We start from the raw sequence: 25,715 nt of genomic DNA, 5'->3' as shown, positions 1-25,715 counted from the left end.
CCAGCACCTCAACATCTCTCTTGAATTGAGGGGCCCAGAACTGGACACAGTACTCAAGGTGTGGCCTGACCAGTGTTTAGTACAAGGGAAGAATAACCTCCCTTGTCCTACTGGCCACACTGTTCCTGATGCAGGCCAGGATGCCATTGGCTCTCTTGGCCACCTGGGCACACTGCTGCCTCATCTTCAGCTACTATCTACCAGTACCCTCCCTGGTCCCTTTCTTCATGACTGGTCTGCAGCCACTCTGTCCCCAGCCTGTAGTGCTGCTTGGGGTTGTTGTGGCCAAAGTGTAGAACCCTGCTCTTGGCCTTGTTAAATCTCATCCCATTGCCCTCTGCCTACCCATGCAGCCTGTTAAGGTCCCTCTGCAGGTCTCTCCTACCCTCCAACAGATTGAGACCTGCTCCTAGCTTGGTGTCTTCTGCAAACTTACTGATGATGGACTCCAAAGGTAAAAACAGGTATCTGGCCATGACACATCTGACTCCTCAAATGGGATGCATAAGGATATTTCTGTTCTTTACAATTCAGAATAAAAATAAAATAATAAAAAAGGTTTGGATCCTCTCATTTAGAAGCTACATTTAAAAAAACCCTCTAGAGTGCATCACTGCTGTGCTTGTGAATAAAACTGCAGCTGTAAGGCAGAAACAACACAGTGACACCAAATCTAACAAACAGTTCTGTTTCTCAGAGAGCTGCTCATGTTTAAGATGAGTGATAATGTCTTACATATCATTAGTGTTAGCTTAGTTAACTAATACGTTGTTTCTGCAGAATGACATTTCCCATTGTTGCAGTTTGAATAACAGCTTAACACATCTTTTTTGTTAACATTTCCAGATGAACTGCAGTTTAATGTTCCACAGGGAGTATTGTGCAGCACCCAGGATAACTCAAAACATTTTTCTCTAGTTCTGCCAGGTATGTATCTGTGCTGTGTAGCACCCCGGATGCCTTTGCCTAGGATTTCTATCAGCCTGGAATTCCTCTCTTGAAGTCAAGAGAGGCAGGACATTTGTATTATTGCATGTACACTGCCCTGGGTAATACCCCAATAAAATTTCTTTTATTTAGACTGTCATTTAAATCCAGTGTCCTTTCCCCCAACACTGTAACATCTGGAAGTTCAATTTTGCAGATCTTTTTCTGAAAAGTGGAGCTTTGTCTTAATACAATCACTGCATAGGGTAGGTGATCACTCCTTGTATTCCAACAAGAACCACAGAAAGAGCTGTGCTACTTTGAAGCTAACGAAAATGTTTTGGTGATAACTAGAGGACAGGCTGTCTAGAGAAACAAAGGTGATGTCTACTTGACTCATAGGCTTGCTGAGATGCATAAGAACAAGAACTCAAACATAGATAAGGCACTTCTCTTTGGGAGCTCTGAGCTGCATGTCTCTCTAGCCTCTCTGCCACTCTCTGATTAATCCACTTTGCTTCCTAACCCCCTGGGCAAACCTCCATTCTTTCTTGGGACTGGGGTAAGGTAGAGAGGGGTGGGAGAAGGTAGAAGGGTGGTTGGGAGCCTCTCCTGGGGACTCAGGTTTCTGGGAAGGCTGTTGTGTTTCTGTATTACCTTTTACCTTGTATATTTCTGTATGTAACTGTATATACTGTAAATATCTGCTTGTATATTGAGCTAAGCTTCATTCAAATTTCCAGAGCTGGCTGAGTCTAGTCTGGGTGATTTCCAAAGTGTGAGGGCGTGGGTAGCACCCAAACCATCACAAGAGCAAAATGACCACAGATTTGCTCATCCAGTAGAAACAAACACAGTAAAGAGTCTAGTAGATTGGCACATATTATGTGACACCTTGTGGCACGTATACTAATAACTATGAGGCAAGCTGTTATTTTACACTATCATACTGGAAAGCTGTTGTGAGCCTCTCCTCTTCACATCAATTTTCATTTGTTAAACTTCTCAAGTGCCCATACTTAAGCTAATCTAAACATGCCATTTCTCTTCTTACTGGAAACTGGCTATACTGGTGTGTTACTTTTATAGTAATACAGCTGCACCCACAATGAGAGGAAAAAGGGAAGTAGGAGGCAGAGTTTGCATTAGTCCAAAAGTGTTTTTCTTGGAAAAGGAATACCACTTTCTACACATGGCTCAGGCCTTATTAGGATAACCCCTAATCATGACTGATGGCATCTAGTTGATGTAATGAGAACAAGATTCACTTACAATTTGCTTTAAAATACTAATGAAATGGCTCCAAATACTTCAAGTCTGATTTTTTGTAGTAAATGTAAACATATATGCAGTCTTACATATATGCAGTCTTACATATATGCATGCATATATATATATATATATAGATAGATAGATAGATAGATACACATACATGCATACATATGTATCTTTATGCAAAATAGTGCATGGCAAAGACATTATTAACCAAACACTCATCGAGCTTTGGCTAAGACATCTGAGTCGTCACTAGGTGGCACAAGTTCATCTAAAATGTTGCCTAAATCGCCCATTTCACATTAGTGAGTAAAACAGCTTGAACATTTCTGATCGGAATGGCTAAAATTATATATAAAATAGCTGCTTGGTCCAATGTTTAAAGCCTCCACAATTTCCAAAAATCCCCCCAGATTTTTTCTGGTTTACCATCTGGAAGTTTTTGACATAGTACAATTGACTAATTAGCCAGGTCTAAAGTAAACTGCATGCTGAGGTTAGTGGATGGTACATCCTGGGAGACATGTCTAGAGAATTCAAATCTCACACTCACTTTTCTGAACAAAACCAAACCACTTCTCTTTGTCATGTGTGATAGCATGTTCATCTTTTCAGATGACTTTACACATGTCCTAGCATCTAATATTAATAGAAGATTAGTATCAATCACAGATTAAAATCAAGATGTGGGTCCTGTAAGCATATGCAGCTACTGGCACTTCAGTGTAAAACAGAATTGAATTATAAAAACCCCGAATAGCTGTTATGTGCCAGGATTAGCAAATGAAGTTTATGTCAAACACAGTTTTTCACTCTGAACTGTAGTGTACCTCTGCAGTTTTTATGCCTGCCCATTTTTGTTGGAGGACACATGGCAATAAATAAACTCTCCCACTGGTCACTGAAGACTGGGTTAGAGATCACTGAGGTAAACTGAGCACCCACAAATCCATGGGACCTAATGGGATTCAGCAAAGAGAGTGCTGAGGAAGATGGCTGATGTTGCTGCTCTACCAGTCTCCATCATTCTTGAAAGATTATGGAGAACGGGAGAGGTGTCTGAGGAATTGAGGAAAGCTAATGTCACTAATCTTCCAAAAAAAGGTGAGAAGGAAGACAGAGAAAACTACAGAGCAGTCAGCTTCACCTCCAACCATGGAAAGGTAACGGAGCAGCTCATTCTGGAGGTCATCTTCAAGCACACGAAAGAAAAGGAAGGTTATCAGGAGTAGCCAGCATGGATTTACCAAGGGAAAATCACCTTCTGTGATGGTGTGACTGAATGGGTAGATGCAGGGAAAGCAGTGGATATTGTCTACCTTGACTTTAGCAAGGCTTCTGACACTGTCTCACATAATATCTTCCATGGTAATCTGAGGAAGTATGGGTGAAAACAGTGGATGATGAGATGGATTGTGAACTGGCTACACGATAGAGCTCATGACTGATGGCATGGAGTCTTGTTTGAGGGTGATGATATAGAGCTGGGAGGGTTGGTTGATACACTGGAAGGTTGTGCTGCCATTCAGCAAGATCTGGAGAGACTAGAAAGCTTAATGAAGTTCAACAAGGGTAAGTGTCGAGTCCTGCATCTAGGAAAGCACATCATGCACCAATAGAGATTAGGGTTGACCTGTTGGAAAGCAGCTCCATGGAAAAGAACTTTGGAGTCCTAGTGGACAGTAAATTATCCATGGCACAGCAACGTGTCCTTGTGGCCAAGAAGGCAAGTGGAATTCTAAGGCGCATCAAGAAGACAGCGTCCAGCAGCTTGAGGAAGGTTCTCCTCCCTGTACTCTGCCCTAGTGAGGTTGCATCTGCAGTGCTAGCTCCAGTTCTGGGCTCCAGTTCAAGAGGAACAGGAAAATACTAAAAAATGTTCAGTTCAGAGCTACAAGGATTATTAAGGGACTGAAACATCTGTCTTACGATGAAAGGATGAGAGAGATGGGGCTGTTTAGTCTGGAGAAGTCTGAGAGGGGGTCTCAATAATGTCTACAAATATCTGAAGGGTGGGTTTCAAGAAAAAGGGGCCAATCTCTTTTCAGTGGTGCCCTGTGATAGGATGAGGGGCAATGGATACAAACTGGAACACAGCAAGTTCCATGTTGATGTGAGAAAAAACACCTTTACTGTGAGGGTGACGGAGCACAGGATAAGCATTTCCAAAGCCTGACTGGATGTGCTCCTGTGTGGCCTGCCCTCGGTGATCCTGCTTTGGCAAGGGGTTGGACTAGATGATCTCCAGACATCCCTCCCAACCCCTACTATTCTATGAGTCTATGAAACAAAAGAGAGAGACTTGTGAGTGGAACAGGGACACACATGTTACACTCAAGGCATGCAAATAAAGCTCCTAAATACAATTGATGTCATCCTGAGATCAATTAGGGGACAGCACAATTTTCTTCCATGCAGCAGTATTATCGTTATTACAGTGCTCAATTCCCCTTAATTCCCATTCTGCTTGGTCTTGTGACATCTTGTGACACTTCCCCAAACATAATTCATGCCAATGCAGTACAAGATTTGCGCACACAGGTTCTATAAGAATACATTTTGTTGTTGTTGTTGTTATTAACAAATTCCCTGAACGTAGTCATAGCATTATGTAAAGAGTCAATTCTCTCCTTAGGAATGATAGTTCAGGGTACAAACACAATTTTGTTCTCCCATAAGTGAGTTTTTTGAAAAACATTTTATCACTTAGATTACTGTTTTATCACATACTACTATAGATTAGATCACTAATATTTTGGAACGTGAGAAATTAGAAAAAAATAGTCCTCAGTTAAAAAAAAAACTTCTTTATAACCATTGCTCTAGTAATAAAATCAAAGCTGTAATGATGCAGAAGATTAGAAAATAAGCAGAAAGCTCACAAAACCTTCACAGTCTGTTAATAGCCAACACACACATTTAGTAACAGCAAGCCAAAAGAGGGGGGAAAGAGTGCAATTAGGCAAGTGTCAGTCCTTTAAACTCAGTCAAAAACCTAGAAAGACTGTATGAGGCACCTTTTTGCTGCCAGCCTTTGGAAAGGTATACGATTTGAGTCTTGAGATAATTCCACCTCCTGCCCAACTCTAGAAACCACAATGTCAAAGAGGAATAGTGAATGTGTCAGCAAACTTGTTACCAGTAACTTTCATAACTTAGTAACAGCAGTATATAGGAACACAACACTCCCCATATTTCTCTTACGGTACCTGCAAGTAAGCATATGATGCATCAAACAAAACATAGCACAGAAAATCTTAGCACCAAGTTCTATTTGGTCAAACCTTCTTGAATCGGTACATGCACCTTAAGGTAGTTTTTCCATTCAAGCACACTCCCCTTTCCCCAGATCTTTTACCCAGCATGTCTCTCCTGCCTTTCGTACTGAACTTAAGCCACTCCCTGACACAGTCAGCAATGTAAACCAGTGGGCAACTTTACTGCCTTGAAGTATGACTCAAGATCTGCAGCAAGATTTTGCATTATCAAGCAAAATCTGAAGCACATCTTGGTCCCACAATGCGGTTACTGAAGCAAAAAGCATGGAAACTGATACTAATGAAACCCAAAAAGGAGCAGGTTTCAGATTTCACATGTGCACTAGTGTTCCCTACAAAGATACTTTTAAGAAAAATGGCTACTGAGGTACCATAACTGACCAATTAAAGCTACAATGCAGTACTTACTGATCAAGCACTTTGGCTACTGCTGAGACTGAAATCTGAGCCGTATTCTCAGCCACTTTTAACATCCTTTAAACTGACTTGCAGTTAGATGTTTTGATCTTTTCATTGACACATTTAGATAGCTATCTTTTTTCCCTGAAAAGATAGCTTTAAAATGACATTTTCCCTATCTATTAAAAGCAAAACAAACCCCCCCCCAAAAAAAAAAAAAAAACAAAAAAAAACCCCCAAACCTCAAACCTGCTTGATCATACATAAAAAATGTATCTTTTGTTTCAGAATAACAAGGATAGCCATGTAGTCCCTACTCTTCCTGGAAGAACAGAAACTTTTGTGATGCTTGACAGTCTTCATAGCTACGATACATAAACATTCAGCTATTGCCTATGCAGAAACCTTACTGAATCCAATATTTTATTCTACCTCACAAAATCTCTTTCCATACTGGGAAATAAACAAAACCTGAAGCACTTCTTAGCTACAGTTTTGCAACAGACAAATGCTCTTTTGCACAGGGTGAGCAGGGCTCATTACACTTTGCCAAGAGTAGTTTCCAGCACTTGACTGAGTAGTCACTTGTACTGGCTTGATGGGAAGACTGCTGAACTCATCTACTTGTGTTAGATGTCCAAATGCATGCTAAGAGGAATCTTTAATCAGAGACAGCATCAGTATTAGTCTTAGTTAGACTGCACTCATAATGCTTAGGTCTGTTTTACTATCTGATAAACTGTGGTTAAACAACTGTGGCTAAACAAATGTAATACTGAAAAAGGTTAAGTGAAGAGTCTGGGAAGCAGCCAGAGGTTGGCAGCTTCACTGTAATGACAACAACCGATTTGAGATTCACATAAGAACTTCCTCTGCAGGTTTAAATACATATTGGGATGATCTGCAGGGAGAAAGAAATCATTTACAGTATCAAAGGGAGGTAAAATCACCATAAATCTAGTCACAGAGCCTCTGGTGAAAGGCAAGAAAAGTAGTAGTCCATGCATGTGCTGAGAAAAGTAAGGAGTGAGCCTCCATAATCTGTATGGAGGGATCATCCCCACACAAACCTGGCAAAGAGAGTCCTTTGTTTTTTTGTAGAGGAAATGTATTAGTATCATTAAACAAAAAGTGAAAAGAAACACTAGCTTTTTGTTACTTTAAGTTTGTTCTCAGCATATTAGCAAATACTACAGGAATCCCTTCCCTGATGTCATAAATTTTACTCCATGTTCCTGCACACAACAGTTTGCAGTGATGAGGTGGACAGTCTGCTTTGCATATCATCCAGCAGATCTTTCTACAACTGACATGCACTCTCTTAGCTTCAAAGCAACTTCAGATCTTGGGCTTGGAATTTTACTGGTGTATGTAACATGCAGCTAAAGTTAAGATTTTTTGAATTTACTTCCATTTACGGTTAAATTGCAAATTTTTCCAAATCTTAGGACAAGATTTTATTAAAAAAAAAAAAAAGAGCTGATTTTGGTTGCATAATTTCCAATGATTTAAACGGGCTTCTGACTTTCAGAAAGCAATGCATGCAAATGGTTGCTTACAGACACACAGGGATTCAACAGTACTGAAACATGTTCACAGTCTTATGTAGAGGATGTGCAATTTATCTTCGCATTGTTTGTGCAATCATAATTAAGATTTAGTTTCTGAACTTTCTGAAGTATTTTTGTTTTTACAAAGTGGATTGCTAAAACATAGGAAGCAATGAAACAATGTAACTGACTATGTGAACAAAAACATTTGTTCCTCTAGTGTGGGACTGCATCAACATAATGACCTGGATGATTAGGCTTTCCAGGGAGCAGCTAAATTAAACTTCCTATTTCAGATGAGATCAACTACAGGTGAATGAGGTGGTGTTACGTATCACACCTCAGGTGGCTCCTCTAATCAATGGACTCAGGCAATTACATTCGTAGATGGGCTCGCTCACTCTTCATGGAGTTGATGAGAGAACTGCCCCTAATTTCACTGCACAAGTAATCAAACACATGTGCAAAGCAGCCAGCTTACACGTACCAAATGTGAAAGAAAATTGCACTTCCATTTCTGGTTCAGTCAGCAGATTCTCAAAATGGACAATATAAGCAAAGCAGCACCTCTCCTTCTAGCACTGATACAGTCACTATAGAATGTGATTATCAACAAGGTATTTTGCTTATGAAAAATACTGATTTTCACATACATTATATGTATTTTAGAAGTTCACAACATCAAGTAAGTACCTCATGCAAATGAAAGCAATGTCCCTGCAAGAATATTTTAAGCTTATTCTTCTCAACTTTCTGCTTATATCCCCAGAAAAACAAGTTCACTGCAGCTATAATAGCCAAGCATTAGGATTCCTAGAACAGCATGTGACTGTAAGCCTTCTCACATGAATGCTACTGCTGTATCACCACCTACTCTTACCTTAGAAAATGTTCCAGGAAGAGAAGGACGAGTGTTAAAAACAACATTATCTGTAAAATAATCAAACATAGGATTGTCAGCAAGGTGAGAAATGTGTTGCAGGAACAGAACATTTTGCATACAGGATCAGCTTTCTAGCTTTTACATTACATTACAGTGCTTCCATTTCCCCAGCATCTTTGCTTTTGTCTCTAATACGCATCATACTCTGGTACTTGCTGCCATAGGGACAAAAGTATGTGCAGTGCCTACATGATTCAGAGTACAGGCATAATCTCTCCCCATAGCACTGGCATGCAGTCAGACTGACAGAAAAAGGCCTTAGAGAGGTTGTAACAACTCTTCTGGAACGGCACAAGTTAGAGAAGAATCAGGCAGATGCAACATTTTACACCCTTTTTCCCTAACAATCAGGGCAAGAGGGAAGACAAGGCCTCATAAGTATTTAACATGACATTAAAGAAGAAACAAGCCAAAGAACATACTGCATCTCAGGACATTCTCCCTTCCCTTTCCTTTCTTGAAGTTACCAAGGAATGCCTCTCTGATGGCATTTTCCACATGAAGTGCAGCCAGTCCTTGTTCTGCCCTCTTCTCCTGAATATGGCAAATAACTCCTGATCTACCAGAAGCTCACCTACTGGGTGAGCACCTTTCACTGCACTCAACTTGAATGCCTGCAGCAGCACCACTGATATGCCTGATCCTGGAGTAGGGATCACTAGAGGAGTGCTGGGACAACCACCTTATCAGAGTATGTTAAGTAGCACACACTGCCACTTCAAGCAGCAAGGATACTTAGAGCTAGCAAAAACAAGAATGCGTAGCCTTTGTTACCTACAGGAGCTGCCTCTACCCTGCATGGTCTGGCAGGCCTTAACTTACTTGTAAACTGGGAAATCTGGCATTAATGATTATTTTTTTAAACCCCACTTTAGAATACCATAATCTACATCCATCTACAAGGCAAGTGGAAATAATGCATGCATTTTTATCACCATTACTATAGCTACTTATATGTATCAAAATAACAGGAATAACTCACCATTTTCTGAGCCAAGTCGTGGACAGGGAATGGTAAGAACCCTTAATAATCCATCTGGCTTGTATGAATAATGCTCGACTAACTACCAGAATGAGAGGGGGGACAGGGAAAGAGAGGAGAAAAGAGATATGGAAAGGTAAGGGAGGTATAATTAAATGTTCTGTCTCTTTAAAATTGTGTACAAATGTACAGTGATTGGTATACACTCTAGCAAATGAACTGGGCATACAGCAGATCTTTACTGCACACGTTCTTACCTCATCTTTACTTCTCCCTACCAGGGCACATGTTTCTGAAGTAACCTTGCAGATAAATTTGGAACTTGATTCAGGAACTGAATTTGCAAGACTCAGTATTCTACACTGATTCTGCTATGAACCAGCTTTGTAATGCTGACCAAATCACCTCTTTTTATACCTCTGAATTTCCACCCACTGTTTATTGGTTGGTTTGTTTTTAAGCTGAGTATAACTGCAGTGCAGGAATTGTTATAAGATGCATTGCTTTCTTTGGATCTCAAAAGCACAATGGGATGTAAGCATTTAATAAACCTATAGCATCAATAGCTGTGGCCATTCGTGTTTCTGGATTGTCCCTCCATACCATTTCATTACAGATCTGTTACTGCTTTTTTGGCTTTGGTGTATTTGGGTAGAAGGGAGGGGCTCTGTGAGTGAAAGAGCTGTAGACATAATAAAAAAAATTGTAAGACAGCCTAGGTCCTTTTAATTTCTATTGAATCCAGTAAAGTAATATGCAGGACATTTACAAGAAAGTCTCAGAATTAATATATGTAAGTGAAGACTCATATTTTAGGTTTGTGATTCACTTTACACATTAATTAATGGAATTCAGTCAAAAAGTCATAAAAGATTTCTGTAGGATTTTCAGTTCCATGAGCATTTTCCATTTTCACAGTCACTTCTCCAGAATTCAGTTTTATTATTGACTATGTTACAGTCAATTACACATTCCTTAATTTCTTAATCTCTAGCAGAATTCAGACATATTTTGGTGGTAACCTCAGTACCCTGAAAACAGACAATTTCAAAGGTAAGAATGCAGTATGCATATGGCAACATAAACTGTCCCCTTTTGTGCCTCCTAGAATTCTGTTTATTGCTGTCATAAAAGGCATTAGTGAAGCACTATACCTAGCACAGCTGTTGTTGAATATTGACACTTGCATTTGAAAATGGCCCTCCACTCCAGAGAAGTTTCAGTTAACTGAGTAATAAGTACAGCACTTCTGAACTCAGCCAAGTTGCTACATCACATTTAAAAATAACTTAACTCTCCACACTTACACAGCTTTATATATTAATGTGTGTTTTCTTCATGTGTAGAAACCACACAAAATTGGATCCATGACAAATAAACTGCCAAAGCCTGCTGCTGTTTAGCTAAAGACTGTTGCCACACAGCGAAGTAAAACAAGCTGTCCTAGTCAGTTATACGGAAACATGATGACAGACAACCAAGTGATTCAAATCTAGCAGACCTGCCAGAGTGTGTCAAATCTTTTTCCATCCGGTATGGAGAGCTTTCCTGTCTTGTCTCGGTCAATACGGTAATGCAGTACTTTTCCATCATTCAGTAGACACAAGGCATAGGAACCATTGTTGTCCCTTTCTCGGATACTGTGGAAATAAGAGAGATGTTCAGGGCTATGCTTTACCAGGAATGTGCATCTGACTTGAAATTCTTCCAAAATCACCCTTTCCTTTAAGCTTCTGAATTCAAAGCAAAGCAAAATCAGCACTGCAACATCTGAAGACATTTCGTGAAGCCTTTCATTTATTTCTTAGTGTAATTTGTTTTCAGATAGAGTTCTCTAAACTTTTTCATTTTTTTCCCCCCAAAAAGCAACAGATGACAGCAGAAAATCCATGAATATAGAGCTCTTTGCTAGGCAACTACAGAACATTGTGCAGTGCACAAAGTACTCTTTGAGCAAGATAGCATTTGAAGGCTTGTGCGCTGCAAGCCTGCAAAGCCCATGTAAGGCTGAGGCTAGGATCCAGCATATACAATCTCCTCTAGACCTGACCTATAGTTAAAACTGACAGGCAAGTGCCTTCATTAAAGCATGATTTTTCTCATACATACAAACACACACACACACACACACACACATATGTAAATGAAATTACAGTAAGGACTGAGGACAAAATAATAAAAGGATATAAAGTGAAATACAAATAAAGGGGAAATCACTGTGTACTGACAATCATACACTTCTGTAATCATCATTTCTTATAATTTCTCTAAAGACATTAATGCTTTGCAGCAGACTTCACATAAAAGTCACATGGAATTTCACATAGTATTGGGCTGTTTATGACCCGCCTGGTGGACGTGGGGAAGGCTGTGGATGTAGTTTACCTGGACTTTAGCAAGGCCTTTAACATTGTTTGCCATAGCAAACTCCTGGCCAAGCTGGCAGCCCACGGCTGGAACAGGGACATTCTGTGCTGGGTTAAGAACCGTCTGCGTGGCTGGGTCCAGAGAATGGTGGTGAATGGTGCCACAACCAGTTGGTGGCCAGTCACTAGTGGTGTGCCCCAGGGATCAGTGCTGGGCCCAGTCCTGTTTAATATCTTCACTGAAGATCTGGATGAGGGGATTAAGACCACCATCAGTAAGTTTGCAGATGACACTAAGTTGGGAGCAGGTGTTGATTTGCTGGAGGGCAGAAGGGCTCTGCAGAGGGACTTGGACAGGCTGGATACATGGGTGCAGTCCAGTGCCATGAGTTTTAAGTAGGTCCTGCACTTTGACCACATCAACCCCATGCAGCACTACAGGCTGAGGGCAGAGTGGCTAGAGAGAGACCAGGCAGAGAGGGACCTGGGGGTACTGGCTAATAGCTGACTGAACATGAGCCAGCAGTGTGCCCAAGTGGCCAAGAAGGCCAATGGCATCCAGGAATAGTGTGGCCAGCAGGACTAGCAAGGTCATTCTGCCCCTGTACTCAGCACTGGTTAGGGCACACTTTGAGTACTGTGTCCAGTTCAGGGCTCCTCAATTCAAGAGAGCTGTTGAGGTGCTTGAACATGTCCAGAGAAGGGCAACAAGGCTGGTGTGGGGGCTAGAGCACAAGCCATATGAGGAGCAGCTGAGGGAGCTGGAGTTGCTCAGCCTGGAGAAGAGGAGGCTCAGGAGAGACCTTATTGCTTTCTACAACTTCATGAAAGGAAGTTGTTGCCAGGTGGGAGTTGGTCTCTTCTCCCTGGCACCTAGCAACAGAACAAGAGGATACAGTCTCAAACTGCACCAGGGCAGGTTTAGGCTGGACATTAGAAAGAAATTCTTAATGGAAAGAGTGACTGGCCATTGGAATGGGCTGCCTGGGGAGGTGGTGAAGTCACTGTTCCTGGAGGTTGGATGAGGCACTTAGCACCATGGTTTAGTTTATTAGAAGGGTTAGGTGATGGGTTGGACTGTATGATCCTAGAGGTATTTTCCTACCTGATTAATACTGTGATTCTGTAACTCAGAGTAAACAAGAATTTGCTTCTAGGTCCATCATAGTTGGCACAGCATTTCTAAGATTAGAAAGTAGGCTTTTTCTTTTATTTTGAGTTGCCAGCATTCACTTGCTGCTGACAGTAAAACAGTAATAGAGCTAGACTGATGTTTCCTGGAATAATGATTCAGGGACATGAATACAGATACAGCAGGAAATGCTCACTAAAGTGCTGGGAAGCTTTTTTGGTGCAACGCGAGTACTTGCTGTCACATGTCAGTAGACTGCAGAGACAAGCATTAAATACTGCTTCTTGGCTGACTTACTCAAGGCTGAACTAACACTGTGTTTAGTCTGAACAACTCACACAGAATGACTCTTGTTGCCTAAGATGTGAACAGGACACTGGATGAAGGAAAAGGGAAGTAACATCTGTTGTTTTTTTTTTTCCCTGAAATGAAAGTGACTTGCCTAGTGTCTCTAAAGCAACTTGAAACGCACTGTGGTTCTTCATGACATGCAGGTATTTTCTCATCGTGCTGATTTCCTGTGCTATCTGCCCAGTGGACATAAAATGAAGAATGACTTTTGCTTTGTTTTTCCTTGACTTGCTTCTAGCAAATAAGGCTTAGAAAATCATTTTCAGAAGAGAGGGCACTGCTTCTGCACCACAAATGAATGGCATTTCACTGCATTCAGACTTCTGTTCAGAATACAGCACAAGCAAGTTTATAAAAATGCAATAGATGACTTGCCAATAAGAAAAGTCCTCCTTGTTTCACGTGAAGAAATGGTAGCTCCACTACCAATAGCTATACTGAAACTGACTCCCATTTGCAAGTTACTACATTTCTTGAGAGCACAGGCATCGGTGGAAGAAAATAGTCCTGATTTCTAAAGAACATGGCACAGACCTACACAGCTCTATCAGTATCTAGTGCAGGATTTAGGTAGTTCAGGTTTACAAAATTTCATTTCTCAGCTTTTTCTTGCCCCAGACCAATACCTGTGTAACTCTGAAAACATCTGCAGTTCACAGTCATGTTAACTACTGTCCACATGGTCTGTTACGCGGCATGCAAAAAATCTCCATTCTGACATTTATAACTGACCAAGATCTAAAGGGAGCCTTGTTCCCCTGGGGCTATGGTCTAAGTTTCTTATTTCAAACAATAGCCAGTCAACTGCAGCACTATATGAATCCCTACAAAATGCAACAGAAAGTACTGCTACCTTAGAAAATACATCTGAAGGCAAAAACCATCAAGAGCACTGAAGCAATGGCCAGTGTCTTAGTTTTGGCAACTAGATTCCTTATTGGTACAAAAGTAGTTCTCACAGAACTTAACCACCACAGTCCAAATCAAAACCTTTTAGTGCCTATGGTGACAAGTGTTGTCACAGGCCATGCTTCACAACTTCATTTTGGTTTTGTAGGCTGTAATAATAGCTGTCTAGGTCAGGCTAAGCCTTCAGTACTCTACCTGGATACTGGGTACACAGCATCTAAGACCTTACAGATACTGTTTAAAATGGAATCAAAGAAAAAGGCTGATGAAACTGAAGTGGTATAAAACAAAACCTCTTAAAATGGAAAGCAAGGTTTTTTGCACCTTCTTGATCACGCTGCCTGCACTACTCCAGGTCATCACATCAGATCTGAGGGCTCTCTTTATATGTGAGACTTTCCTTCTACAGAAAGTAACAATTTTCAGAATGTAGAGAACAAAAATACTCCTGAATTCCAAATGCACTCTCAGTTTTAATGTGCTCTGAAGTGACACATAATATTTACTCTTCTTCAATGCAAAATTAGCACAAACCAATCTTCTTTTTAACAAGCTGTAATTTCTTTTCAAAGGCATTTTTGCAAGGAAGGAACCCATCAGTGAAGTACCACCTGGTCCTCCATTTCATGCAACTGAAGAGTGTTACTGATCTACAGAAGAAAAACCTAAAGATTACAAACACTTGTAAATAAAACATACTGCACTTTAGTCCACTGAGATTAACCAGAAACACAAACAACTTCAAAGAGAGCAAATCTGAACCCACACTAGAGAAGCACCAAGGTATACGGATTTTATATAACATGCAATTTAAAACAGCAATTAAAACTGAAAAAAATCAAATCATTGCAGGATGCAATGCAATAATGGTTTAGTTACTTATTTTAATTTTCATGCAATCCATGCTTGAGTATTTTCTATGTTTGTGTGAATGCATGTGAATGATACTCAAAATAGCAAACAATAACTACTTGGAGTATTTTTACAGACTGAGCCATTTGTTCTCTCCGTTGGTAAAGTGTCTATTTTTGCTTGGCAGAAAAAAGAATCATGTCCCAATATTTTCTGCTTCTAAGTGAAAAACCAAATGATTTCTTTCTTTATAAAGGAAAGAATCCCTGAGGGTAAAAAAGCATAAACTGCTATTACAGCATGCCTCATTGACTGTGTCGGAAAAAAAGCCACAACTTTCTACAGTTGAGAATAATGGAAGGAAATAAAGCACCAAAATGCTTGCTTTAGAAATGATGTGAAATTATTCTCACTCCTAAATCCAAGACCATGCCTTCTCAGTGGTGACAACTTCCTTGGCGCCAGATATTTGACATTACCCGCTGCTTATCAAGTTCCAGCCATTCCCTGCTTGCCTGCCCTTATGGTCATCTTTCCTGCAACGTTATTGAGAATGTTACTATTCATTATTTCTTCAAATATCTGAGACACACTGCAAATGTTCCAGGATCCAGAACAACAAGAGATGAACTCTGTGCCATTTATAGAAGGACCATATAGAAGAAAATACTGATTGACTGCAAGCTTCAATGTATGTAATTTCTTCTCCTATATTTAGTAACACATTCGAAGTTGACTCAGAAATGTCAGCACACTACCAAATTCAGAAGCTAGCTGAGCCATGTACTGTTGCTTGCTACAATGAAACTTAAAACTTGATCTCCTGATAAAGCTATAGTGGTGCGCTGCACAATGATGAAGCATTCAAGAAGGATCACATCATTGCAATTCTATTTTGGTGGCACTGCCCTGCCAGCAAAATACACTATGCTCCACCAAATCTCTAACAAATAGCTTTACTGCATAACTGCAGCTGCATCAGGAGGTCTCCCAGTACAGCTATCTCAGTCAGGGGGCTCATCTTTTCTTCACACTTCTGACCCACTCTGCTGCTGAAGCACACTGCATAGAGCTACTCTCGAGAAGCCACAACCCTACCACAGTGGTATGCTAGCAGCACTGAACTATGTATATAACTAAAGATCAGTAAAAAGCTCTCCCAAAGAGCTGTGGACATCATCTACGTTGTTGTGGAAGCTAAAAACATGATTCATCATCTGTACTTCATAACTTATTTTGGATTTTTTTATGGTCATCTAAGCCTAGGAATTGCTTGTGATTTTGAAGAGGAATTTAATAGTTAATTAATATCCCTGAATTAAGGTCACATTTACTTGGGTTGTTTTCATCCTGTCTGATGTCAGCAAGGTCCAATTTAATTTATACAAACATAATACTGACAGATATTTTCAAGTATACTCTACAAGGTCAGATAAATCACCCAGTCAGTATGCCAGGAGTGGTAAATTCATAAACATGGGCAATGAGATTAATGTAAATATGGGTTGCCACACGTGTCAGAAAAACATTTTTTTGTCTGACAAAAGAAAAAAAGTCTTAAGGACTACTGCATTTAAAACCTGTTATTCTGAAATGCTGTTACTAATGTGAACTACTGGAACATCTAACAAACAGCCTAGTTTCTAGATGTCATGAGATGACATGATAAGCAGTGCTGTCTAAACTAGTTTTGCCTTCTTTAGTAGATGTAGTTGCAAATTGATGACATTCTGTGACAGTTTGGGTGTTACCTGCCCCTCTACTCTTATGAAATCACCCAGACTAGATTCAGCCAAGCTGGAAGTTAAAGAATGAAGCTTTATATTTACAGCTTAGCACAATATACGAGCAGATATTAAAAATATATGCAGCTACATACAGAACTACTCAAAAGTAATACAGAAACACAACACCCCTCCTAGAAGCCAGAGTCCTCAGGAGGAGGCTCCCAACCACCCTTCCACCTTCTTTGCATGCCTCTACATTATCCCAGACTTTGCCTTATGTGCAAGGTGAGTTTGGAGGATTGGCCAGGGGGGGTTAGAAAGTAGAAGCATTAGCTACACAGAAAACAGGCCAGGGAAAAAAGTACAGAGACACACACTGATTCTTTTATCTATGTTTGTGTTCTAGTTCTTATACATCTCAGCAAGCCTATAAGTGAAGTAGACATCATTTCCTTTTCACAGCTTATAATTTAATGCTTCTCACTAAAATATTCCAGCTAGCCTCAAACCAGCACACATTCTTACAGTACAAAAATTACTTTTTTACTTCCCTTTTGCGTAATTGTCCACATTTTATGTTAACTACTCAAGGCTTTGAACCCATACAAAAGGATCATAGAGACTAAACTGCTAATTACACAGTGTCTTCACTCACAATCTCTTCATGCTGAATTTAGTTTAGCAGTATTTCTGAATACCTGCTTACCTCTCTTCGGCTTCAGATTTGCCCGTTCTTAATACAGATGCAAGACCACATGTTCATATAACTGAAGCAGTCACTATCAATTGCAAGCCAAGATGTGCCAAGAACTACCACACATTTACCAGTGTTGTTTTCTAATGAAAAACAGAAGTCTGGCAAGAACCAGCATCTTACATAGTGTACAAAGTGGTATTAATGAAGCAAAGCAGGGCTTGACACTAAATAAAAGTTCTCTATTTTCACTTACTCTTCAGGTCATTTTAGGAGATATTATTGTCCTTCTATTCCTCTGCTACAGGTTTTTCTCCAATTTTTGTGGCTAGAGTGGCAAGCTTTCATAAGTGTTCTTCCTTGAAGTCATGAGCACTGCTTCCTATTTTATGTCATTGCTTTGAAAACAAACTCTGTAGCACTCACATATCTATGTCACTGACTTCTCAGTCATGACAAAATTTTCAGAAGACCTTTGAAAATTACATAGTAAAACAACCACAGTTAGATCAGAAACTTCCCAGAAGCCTGAATAAGTTTTAGTGCTAGATTTGTGATGCTGTTCAGGAGGCAATCAGGAGGCTTTTCAATTATTTGCATGCTTATAATATAAAAATAAATCCACATGTAATAATGTAGTAGTGCTGCAAAGCAGTGCAAACAAATCCAAGTGTTAGATATATTCTCATGCAGGTCACTGCAACTGGGTTTTGTTTTCAAGGTAGGTAGGTCAGAGAGCAGATCTCTGGTATAACAAAGTTTTAAAGACCTTTAGCAATATAAAGAAATACTCTGGTCTGCTAAAATGTATTCTTTATACATAATAAACAAGATGATCCTTGGCATATACCTGCACCTGCTTGTGATTTATTAACAGACTGCGAATATATTGTCTTATTGAATTATTTAGCCTCCTTGTGTTCTCAGACTTCAATTCCTACCTTAACAAGTGAACTCTTCTCAGGCATTGAATGTTTCTGATTTTTCCTTTTCACTCAGCTACCAGGCTTGAGCATCTCAATGACTGTTAGAAAAACAGTCCTACATTTACAAGCACAAGGTGTCCACAGGTGCACAGAAGATTCTGACGTATGCCTCTGCTAGGTAAGGACAAAGTAAGTGATACTTGTGCCTGAAGAGCAAAACAATATGCCTCTCTAGCACCCAGTGACTTTGCTATTTTTTTCAGTTTGATTACGAATGAGTGGTATATTTCTCAACACCTGCTGAGGAAATCCATACTAGGCTCACCACTGCAAAGAAAAAAAAAAGGTCTCTGAATTAGCCTTATTCTGTTATTTGTTATAAACCTCTAAGTCTACCAGTGTAAGAGCTCAAGACCTCTGGAAGGAAAAACAACCAATTCTGATACAAATGAACAACACCTCATGTCTCTATCTGATCTGACTGCTGAACCAGGCAGATGAAGATTTCATCCTGTTTATTCCCTAGGAGCATAAAAGTGAAAACCAGCTAAGTGGTTATTGAGCTCTCAAGAACAACTACTGTATCAGAAGGCATCCTATAGGTGCAGAAGTAAATGATACTATCCTTAGCAAGAGGGACACAAGCCTAACAACTAGTTATGTTTTCATATTAAGTTCCAGTGGCATTTGTATGCTTTAAACTGAGCTTTAAAGTTAGCATTTTCCCCTTTATGTGTTTATCTACCTGATGTGAAAGCAGCTAAGTTCCAGCAGAGCTAAATAAAGATAAACAACCACTGGCATAACCAGTCACACAAGAGAAAGTCTGACTGCTCTCTCCATAGCTCATCAAATACATCACGACAAACAGCACCAGAAATGCCTCCTAGGTCACTTCTAAGGGAAACAGGAAACTACCAGAGAGATGTTTCTATTTAAACCTCTATAAAAGATTAAAAAAGACAGGGTTTTATAACAGAGATTGAAAATGTCAAATCTGCTAAAAAATTACACTCCATCACTCCAAAGCCCGTTCCTGTCATTAAGAAATGTTAGCTAAGGAACCCATTTCTTTGAAGAAAACCTAACTTTTTTTTCCCCAAAAGAGAAGCACTTTGAACATACAGAAAACAATGTGTGTAGGAGGTAAAGTGGAAAAGCTGCAAGCTTTAACACATGTATGACATCATGACTCAGATGATATAACAATGATTTAGCAAGAAGTTACTACTGAAAGCAATAATATTTTAGACAAATGAGGTCATTAAATGAAAGAGTTGCTGCTTTGTTTCCAACTACATATCCACCTCCCTTTGTGTCTAAAAAGTAGCAGAAGAAACTAGTAAGATTACAAGGCAATTAAAACGTGAGGTGGTATGATAATGCTGTCATGGTAATCACAACAGCATTAGCAAATTGATGAAACTTATCCCACACTACAGGGAGAAACATTTAGAAAAGATGAATCTGTGACTATGGAAATCTTTGGCTTTATGAACTTCTGCAACTTATTTTTCATTACAAATGACAACAAAAACAAACAGATGAACGGTCCTCTAGATGTGATCCCCAAAACCAGGGAGAACAATACTGAGTATATGTGAAGACACCTGGGGCAAGAGTGACCACAAAACAGAAAAATAAAATAGTAAAAATCAAGGCCTGAGAGAAGGAAATGGATTTCAAGAAATGAGATGTCAGCACAGAATATGGATTCGTAGGTACGATGTGACAGGAATTTACTGGAAATAGGTAGAGGAGTTACTATTTCCCAGACAATTAAAACTGAATCACAGAAACATATGAAGACTGCATCTACATTAGGACGCAGTGTGGCACAATTATGGCAAATGAATAAAGTGAAAAGTTGTACTGGAGAAGCATATCCATCCCACACTCACTCCCATAGTTTCACCTTCCACTAGTTTTTAAAGTCTAAGGCAGATGAGCACTGAAGGAGGTTACGTAGGTAAGCAATGAAATTTCTCTCAGGAATTACACAGCTCTATGTGATTCTTCCTTGGTCAATACATTTAAGTCAAATTTTCTGTTGTTATATAGATGCCTCTCTCTGGTGTGGGAAGTAAAGAAAACGGCTTAGTAAAACCACTATTTTTTTTCAAGAGAAGATTTTCCACAAGAAAAATTCTATTCTTATGAGATTTTGAACGTCTCTAATATTTGTAAGATGATGGTTGCTAGGCACTATCCTAGATGACACATTTGCACTCAGAAAACAAAACAGCATGAGATCAAATAAATGCAGGTAGCAGCAGACATGAGACGGCATTACCAAGGTAAAAGCAGTTCCTTCTGCTGCGTAACTGCAATACTAAGTACCACCATTGTCCCTAGGAAAACTGACAGTTATGGATCTCAACAGTCGTTAACATAGGCAGTTTGCTTGTGTTTATAATACTTTGGTTAAGTCAGTGTACTTGCTGCAGGTGGCCAGGCTTTGGCAGTGTGACTGCAGCAGCTCTGTGAAGAGGCCAGGGCTGGTCACAACTGGTTCCTGCTAACCCTGATAGACATCCCTGCAGGACATTGCCAAGCCCCTCAGGTATGTATGTAGTGCCCCCATCTATGTGAAAATGTTCAAAAATTGTGAGGAAAATGCCTAGCAGGCAGCAACCAAGAGAAAGAAAGAAACATAAACCAGAAGCATCAGCACAAATGCAGAGGAAGTGGGGAGAAAGTGTTCCAGGCACTGGAGCAATCCATGGAAGAAGTCATGGTGGAGCAGATGTCCACACTGCAGGCCTTCAAGCAGGTGGGTATTTCCTTAAAGATACCTCCTGTGGAAGGCCCACACTGTAGCAGGGATCAGCATGTGGAGGAAGGAACAACAGAGAAAAGCTGCTACAGATTCACCACAGCTGCCCCATCCCCCATGCTGCTTGGTACAAAGAGGAGTTGGGTGTGAAGGAGTGAAACTTAGCCTGTGAAAACTGGGGGTGTGGGAGTGTGAGGGGAAGGTGTTTTTTTTTAATGCATTTGTTGTTATTTTTTACCATCCGAATCAATGTTAATTGACAATAAATGAAATTACCTTTCCCCAGCCGGAGTCCGTTTTGCCTGTGAGAGTTAGTGCTACATAGTCTCCTTGTCTTCATCTTAACTCATAAGCTTTTATATCTTGTCTTCTGGCCCTGTTCTGCTGAGGAGGAGGAGTGTGACAGCAGCCTGGTGGGCCAAGGCTAACCTACCACACTCAGTTTGTGCTCCTTCTCAGTTGCAAAACACAAAGTTCAATTATTTTTTTTCTTGGCATTGTGGTTCTCTCATGATCCTTTTAGAATTTAACCTAGTGTTTGATCAAAATTGTTTCTCATCTTTAGTTAAGTGGAAGTCTAATCTTGATTAGTACAGGGATGATTATATCAAGCTGGACTGTCAATGACCTACTCTATGCAGAATACTCTCACTTGAGATTCATTCAAAGCACCTATCTGGTAACACGGGTGGCAAACAGCAACACAACACAAAAAGCACTCACAGAAATTTTCCATTGTTTCTTAACCCAATGAGGATACGGTGCTCCGACTCTTCCCGGGAGATCCTCCCGTGGAACCATGGCATCTTCTCATGGGCTGTAGTGGCAATCAGTTTCTCCAGCTGAGGCTTTTGACTAATGATAGCTTGTTCAAGAGCATTCCCCTAGAGAGTGGCAAAAACAGAGTGGGACAGTCAAATCGTCTTCTGCAATAAAAACATGACAGGTTTACTCCCAGTGTTGGATTGTCTTCGGGATGTCCAAAATACACACATACTTGCTGTACATGGAGGGAAGGCCAGGTTACTATAAAGACATTAAAGCTGTAACAAACATATGGGAATCTAAACATCACAAAGCTAAGATTCTTCCTTTACCTCTGAGAAAAAGAAGGAAAAATATCCAGTAAATTAGTATATCAGTTCTTCAAACGGAATGTACCTCATATTTTTACACTATATAAGACCATATATAATCAGCTATATATATATGCTAGCCATATATAACTACTGTCACTCTCAGATGTCCTAACATAGCACCACATTACCCATCCTACTGCAGTTTATGGAAATAAACTGAGCATGTTTTGCACCGTTGCATTATGCCTAAACTGAATACACCAATGCAAATTTCCCGAAAGCAGACAGAACAGTTCCACTTTTAGAGTGAACTATGTTAATACTTCAGGTATAACCTATCACTTCTAAATTTCGCCCAGAATTTTAAGGTAAAAACTGCTGGTATCAGTTTTCGACTTGAATCTACCAACTTCCTTCTAGATTAGGCTCAGCCTAGTCAGAAAAAAAAACCCAAACCAACCAACCGAAAAAAAACACCCACCCCAACCCCCCAACAACTCTAAGCCTTAACATTTGTAGTCAATGTAGTACAACTTCCAGGATATTCCATTTTGGCATTACTCCATGTATTTGCAGAGTGGAAGATGCAGGGTTACCTGCTAGAATGAAAAGATATGAAAAGGCTAGAATAACTCCACCAGGGTGCATCTCATGGCTCTGCAGGGTTCTGCAGCTAGGCCAGAACAATCCTCACTAGCAACTCCATGAGTTATTCTAGAACAGCTCCATGAGTTTGTACAGGTAACTAGTAGCATCCCAAGGTGGAGTAATATTCCTTTTCAGAACCCAAAACTAATGTTTCCATGTCAGCTAGTGTGTCCACATCTATCTCTTCATAGTCATTCTAGGGAAGAAAAAACAGCCTGTCTACCTCAGCATGGAATATTTTGTTCTACACATGCAGTGCAAAATCTGTACAGACAGTGCTCTGCTATCGAGAAACTATGTTCTGTTTCAGACATAACCTTCATAAGCATCAAAGGAACAAGACTATCTAAGTGAGGAGAATGCAAAACAAGTCACCATGTTGCCAGCGTCTGCCTGCACATCAGTCCATAAAAATTCAGAATCTAAAGCAATTGCATAAACCATTTCTCTATCTTGTTCAATGATTTTGGTGCCTGTGGAAATCTGACAACACACATCAGTGTGTGGTAGACAAAGCTGTGCTAGTCCAAAGCATCAGAAAACTTCTAAGTTTTGTAGAATTTCACGGCCAAGTTACTGCATGCACCGGGGAGAAAAAAAAACCCACTGTTCAAAACTCAAACAGCTATGACTCCATTATGAAAAAATGCTTTACAGCAGCAGCAACACCTGGAAAGAACACACTGCAGAAGGTGGTGCTCAGTGGCTGAAGCCCAGATGGAGAGTGGTGACAAGTGGGCACGTGCCCCTCAGGTGTCCCTACTGAGACCAGTACTGTTTAATATTTTTATCAATGCTAAAGACAGTGAGATTGAGTGCACCATCAGCAAGTTTGCAGATGACACCAAGTTGAGTGGTGCTGTCAATACACAAGAGGGAGCCAGGTGGACCTCATGAGGTTCAACAAAAGCAAGTGCAGGGTCCTGCACCTGGGATAGAATGGTCCTCACTATCAATATAGGCTGGGAGATGAGGAGATAGAAAGCAACCCTGTGGAAAAGGGGTGCTGATGGATGAGAAGCTAGACACGAGCAGACAGTGTGAGCTTGCAGTTCAGAAGGCAACTCACATCCTGGGCTGCATCAAAAGATGTGTGGCCAGCAGATCCAGACAGGTGATTCTGCCGTTTTGCTTTGGTGAGACCTCATCTGGAGTACTGCATCCAGCTCTGGAGCACTCAATATAGGATGGACATGAACCTGACGGAGAGGGCCCAGATCAGGGGGTTGGAGCACCCCTGCTACAATGGTAAGCTGAGGGATCTGGGGTTGTTTAGCCTGTGGAAGAAGTGACTCCAGGGTGACCTAACAGTGGCCTTCCAATACCTGAAGGGGGCCTACAACAAGGATGGGGAGAGACTGTTTACAAGGGCCTGTAGTGACAGGACAAGAGGCAATGGCTTCAAACTCAGGAAGAGCAGATTTAGACTGGATGTTAGGAACAGGTTCTTCACCATGTGGATAGTGGAATACTGGAACAGGTTGTCCAGGGAGGTGGTTGAGGCCTCATCTCTGGAGATATTCAAGGTGAGCCTTGACAGGGCTCTGGGCAGCCTGATCCAGTTGAGGATGCCCCTGCCTACTGCAGAGGGCATTGGACTAGATGATCTTTGGGGGTCCTTTCCAATCCAGACCATTTTATGATTCTATGATTCTCCCAACTCAAATATCAGTTTATGGTAAAATTAGCATGGATTTACCTGCAAATTCCAAGTTTGTCTGACATACTCTCTGATGAGGTTCTCTTTTAAATCTTCAAAGGGTCCTGTTTTGGGTTCAACACCTGGTGGCCGGTTGCAAGGTTTTCTCAGAAGACAGACAAGGCCATCTGCTTCCTCTGAGTGATAGTTGATGAGTTCAGCAGGACTGGTATGTGACTTGCCGCCTGCAATAGCGTATGAGCCACTCAATTCCCTCTCAATTGTATAGTGATGAACCTTCCTTCCGTGGGCCAAGGATAAGGCATAACCTCCCAGGTAATTCCGACTTTGGCGAAGCAAGTACAGTCCATCACTCATTCCTCCTTGCATCAGATACTCTTCGGCTTCTTCACGCGTAATATTGCCGAAGAAGTACTGCAAATTGTTAGCGGGGTTTGCCATGTTGGAAGCCATGCCTTTTCTTTTCCAAGTGGCACACTTAATATTCTATGTCTGAAAAACAAAGACTGAGACATGAGTGTCAGTTGAAAAAAAAAAGAGGATAAACCAGTAGCATGGCAGTTCAAACGCGGTATATTGGTAATACATTTTCATAAAGATGTTAGGATGATGATCACATTTTTAAGCCACCTAGTTACAAGCTGCCTTTCTAAATCCCAGCAGAAAGTTTTGGACTGTAATATAAACATTTGGTATAACTGCACAGGTTTCCTTTACCTCTTTCCTTCTCTGCTCCTTTGGCCATCCCTTTTCAACTGCCCTAACGCCTCCATTCATCCTGTTCTACTGCCTTTGAAATGCTTCCCAATAAAAGGAAATAACTAGGTAAGAAATATTCAGTGAGAACAGTTTTTCAATCCCGGTTTGCTTACAAGAGTAACATGCCACTGCGTGGGCTGAGAATTAACAGAAGTCCTATATTAAAATAGTTAATATTCTTCTCCACAAACAAAGTGGTTTTTTTAGCATAAAAGAATCCCAGAAGTGATGATTGGGTTTTGTGAACTGTTTTTATTTCAAACAGCTTATGCTGAAACAATACAAAGGTACACTACCAACAAAAACACAGAAGAGGATGAAGTTCAGAATCTCTGAAGAATTCTAAATATAACATAATCAGCTACAATTATTTTATTCTTAACAGTAATCTCTTAAGTATATTTAACACATTTATCTTACATATGTAAGAGATTTTATCGTTAGATATATTGATGTATGATTAAAAAAAACAACAACAAACC

At 40.4% G+C, this 25,715-nt stretch overlaps 1 protein-coding gene across 2 annotated transcripts in view; it reads right to left on the bottom strand.

Annotated features, from left to right (window-relative positions):
* The window catches only part of SYK (spleen associated tyrosine kinase), a 37,166-nt gene extending 12,239 nt beyond the window's left edge, over positions 1 to 24,927 (bottom strand). Inside the window, exons 1-6 of one of the 2 annotated variants that reach the window (XM_064176862.1) lie at positions 24,514 to 24,927; positions 21,811 to 21,971; positions 10,856 to 10,994; positions 9,355 to 9,436; positions 8,310 to 8,359; positions 5,220 to 5,288 (exon numbers count right to left, since the gene is read on the bottom strand). In XM_064176862.1, coding sequence (XP_064032932.1) covers positions 5,220 to 5,288; positions 8,310 to 8,359; positions 9,355 to 9,436; positions 10,856 to 10,994; positions 21,811 to 21,971; positions 24,514 to 24,927 — 915 coding nt within the window. The remainder of the gene's footprint in view (positions 1 to 5,219; positions 5,289 to 8,309; positions 8,360 to 9,354; positions 9,437 to 10,855; positions 10,995 to 21,810; positions 21,972 to 24,513) is intronic. The other variant, XM_064176863.1, reaches the window with a different exon arrangement.
* Positions 24,928 to 25,715: the final 788 nt, after the last annotated feature.

The sequence above is a fragment of the Pogoniulus pusillus genome, chromosome Z (assembly GCF_015220805.1).
Source record: "Pogoniulus pusillus isolate bPogPus1 chromosome Z, bPogPus1.pri, whole genome shotgun sequence".
Taxonomy (NCBI): domain Eukaryota; kingdom Metazoa; phylum Chordata; class Aves; order Piciformes; family Lybiidae; genus Pogoniulus; species Pogoniulus pusillus.
This window is presented reverse-complemented; position numbering and strand designations above follow the sequence as displayed.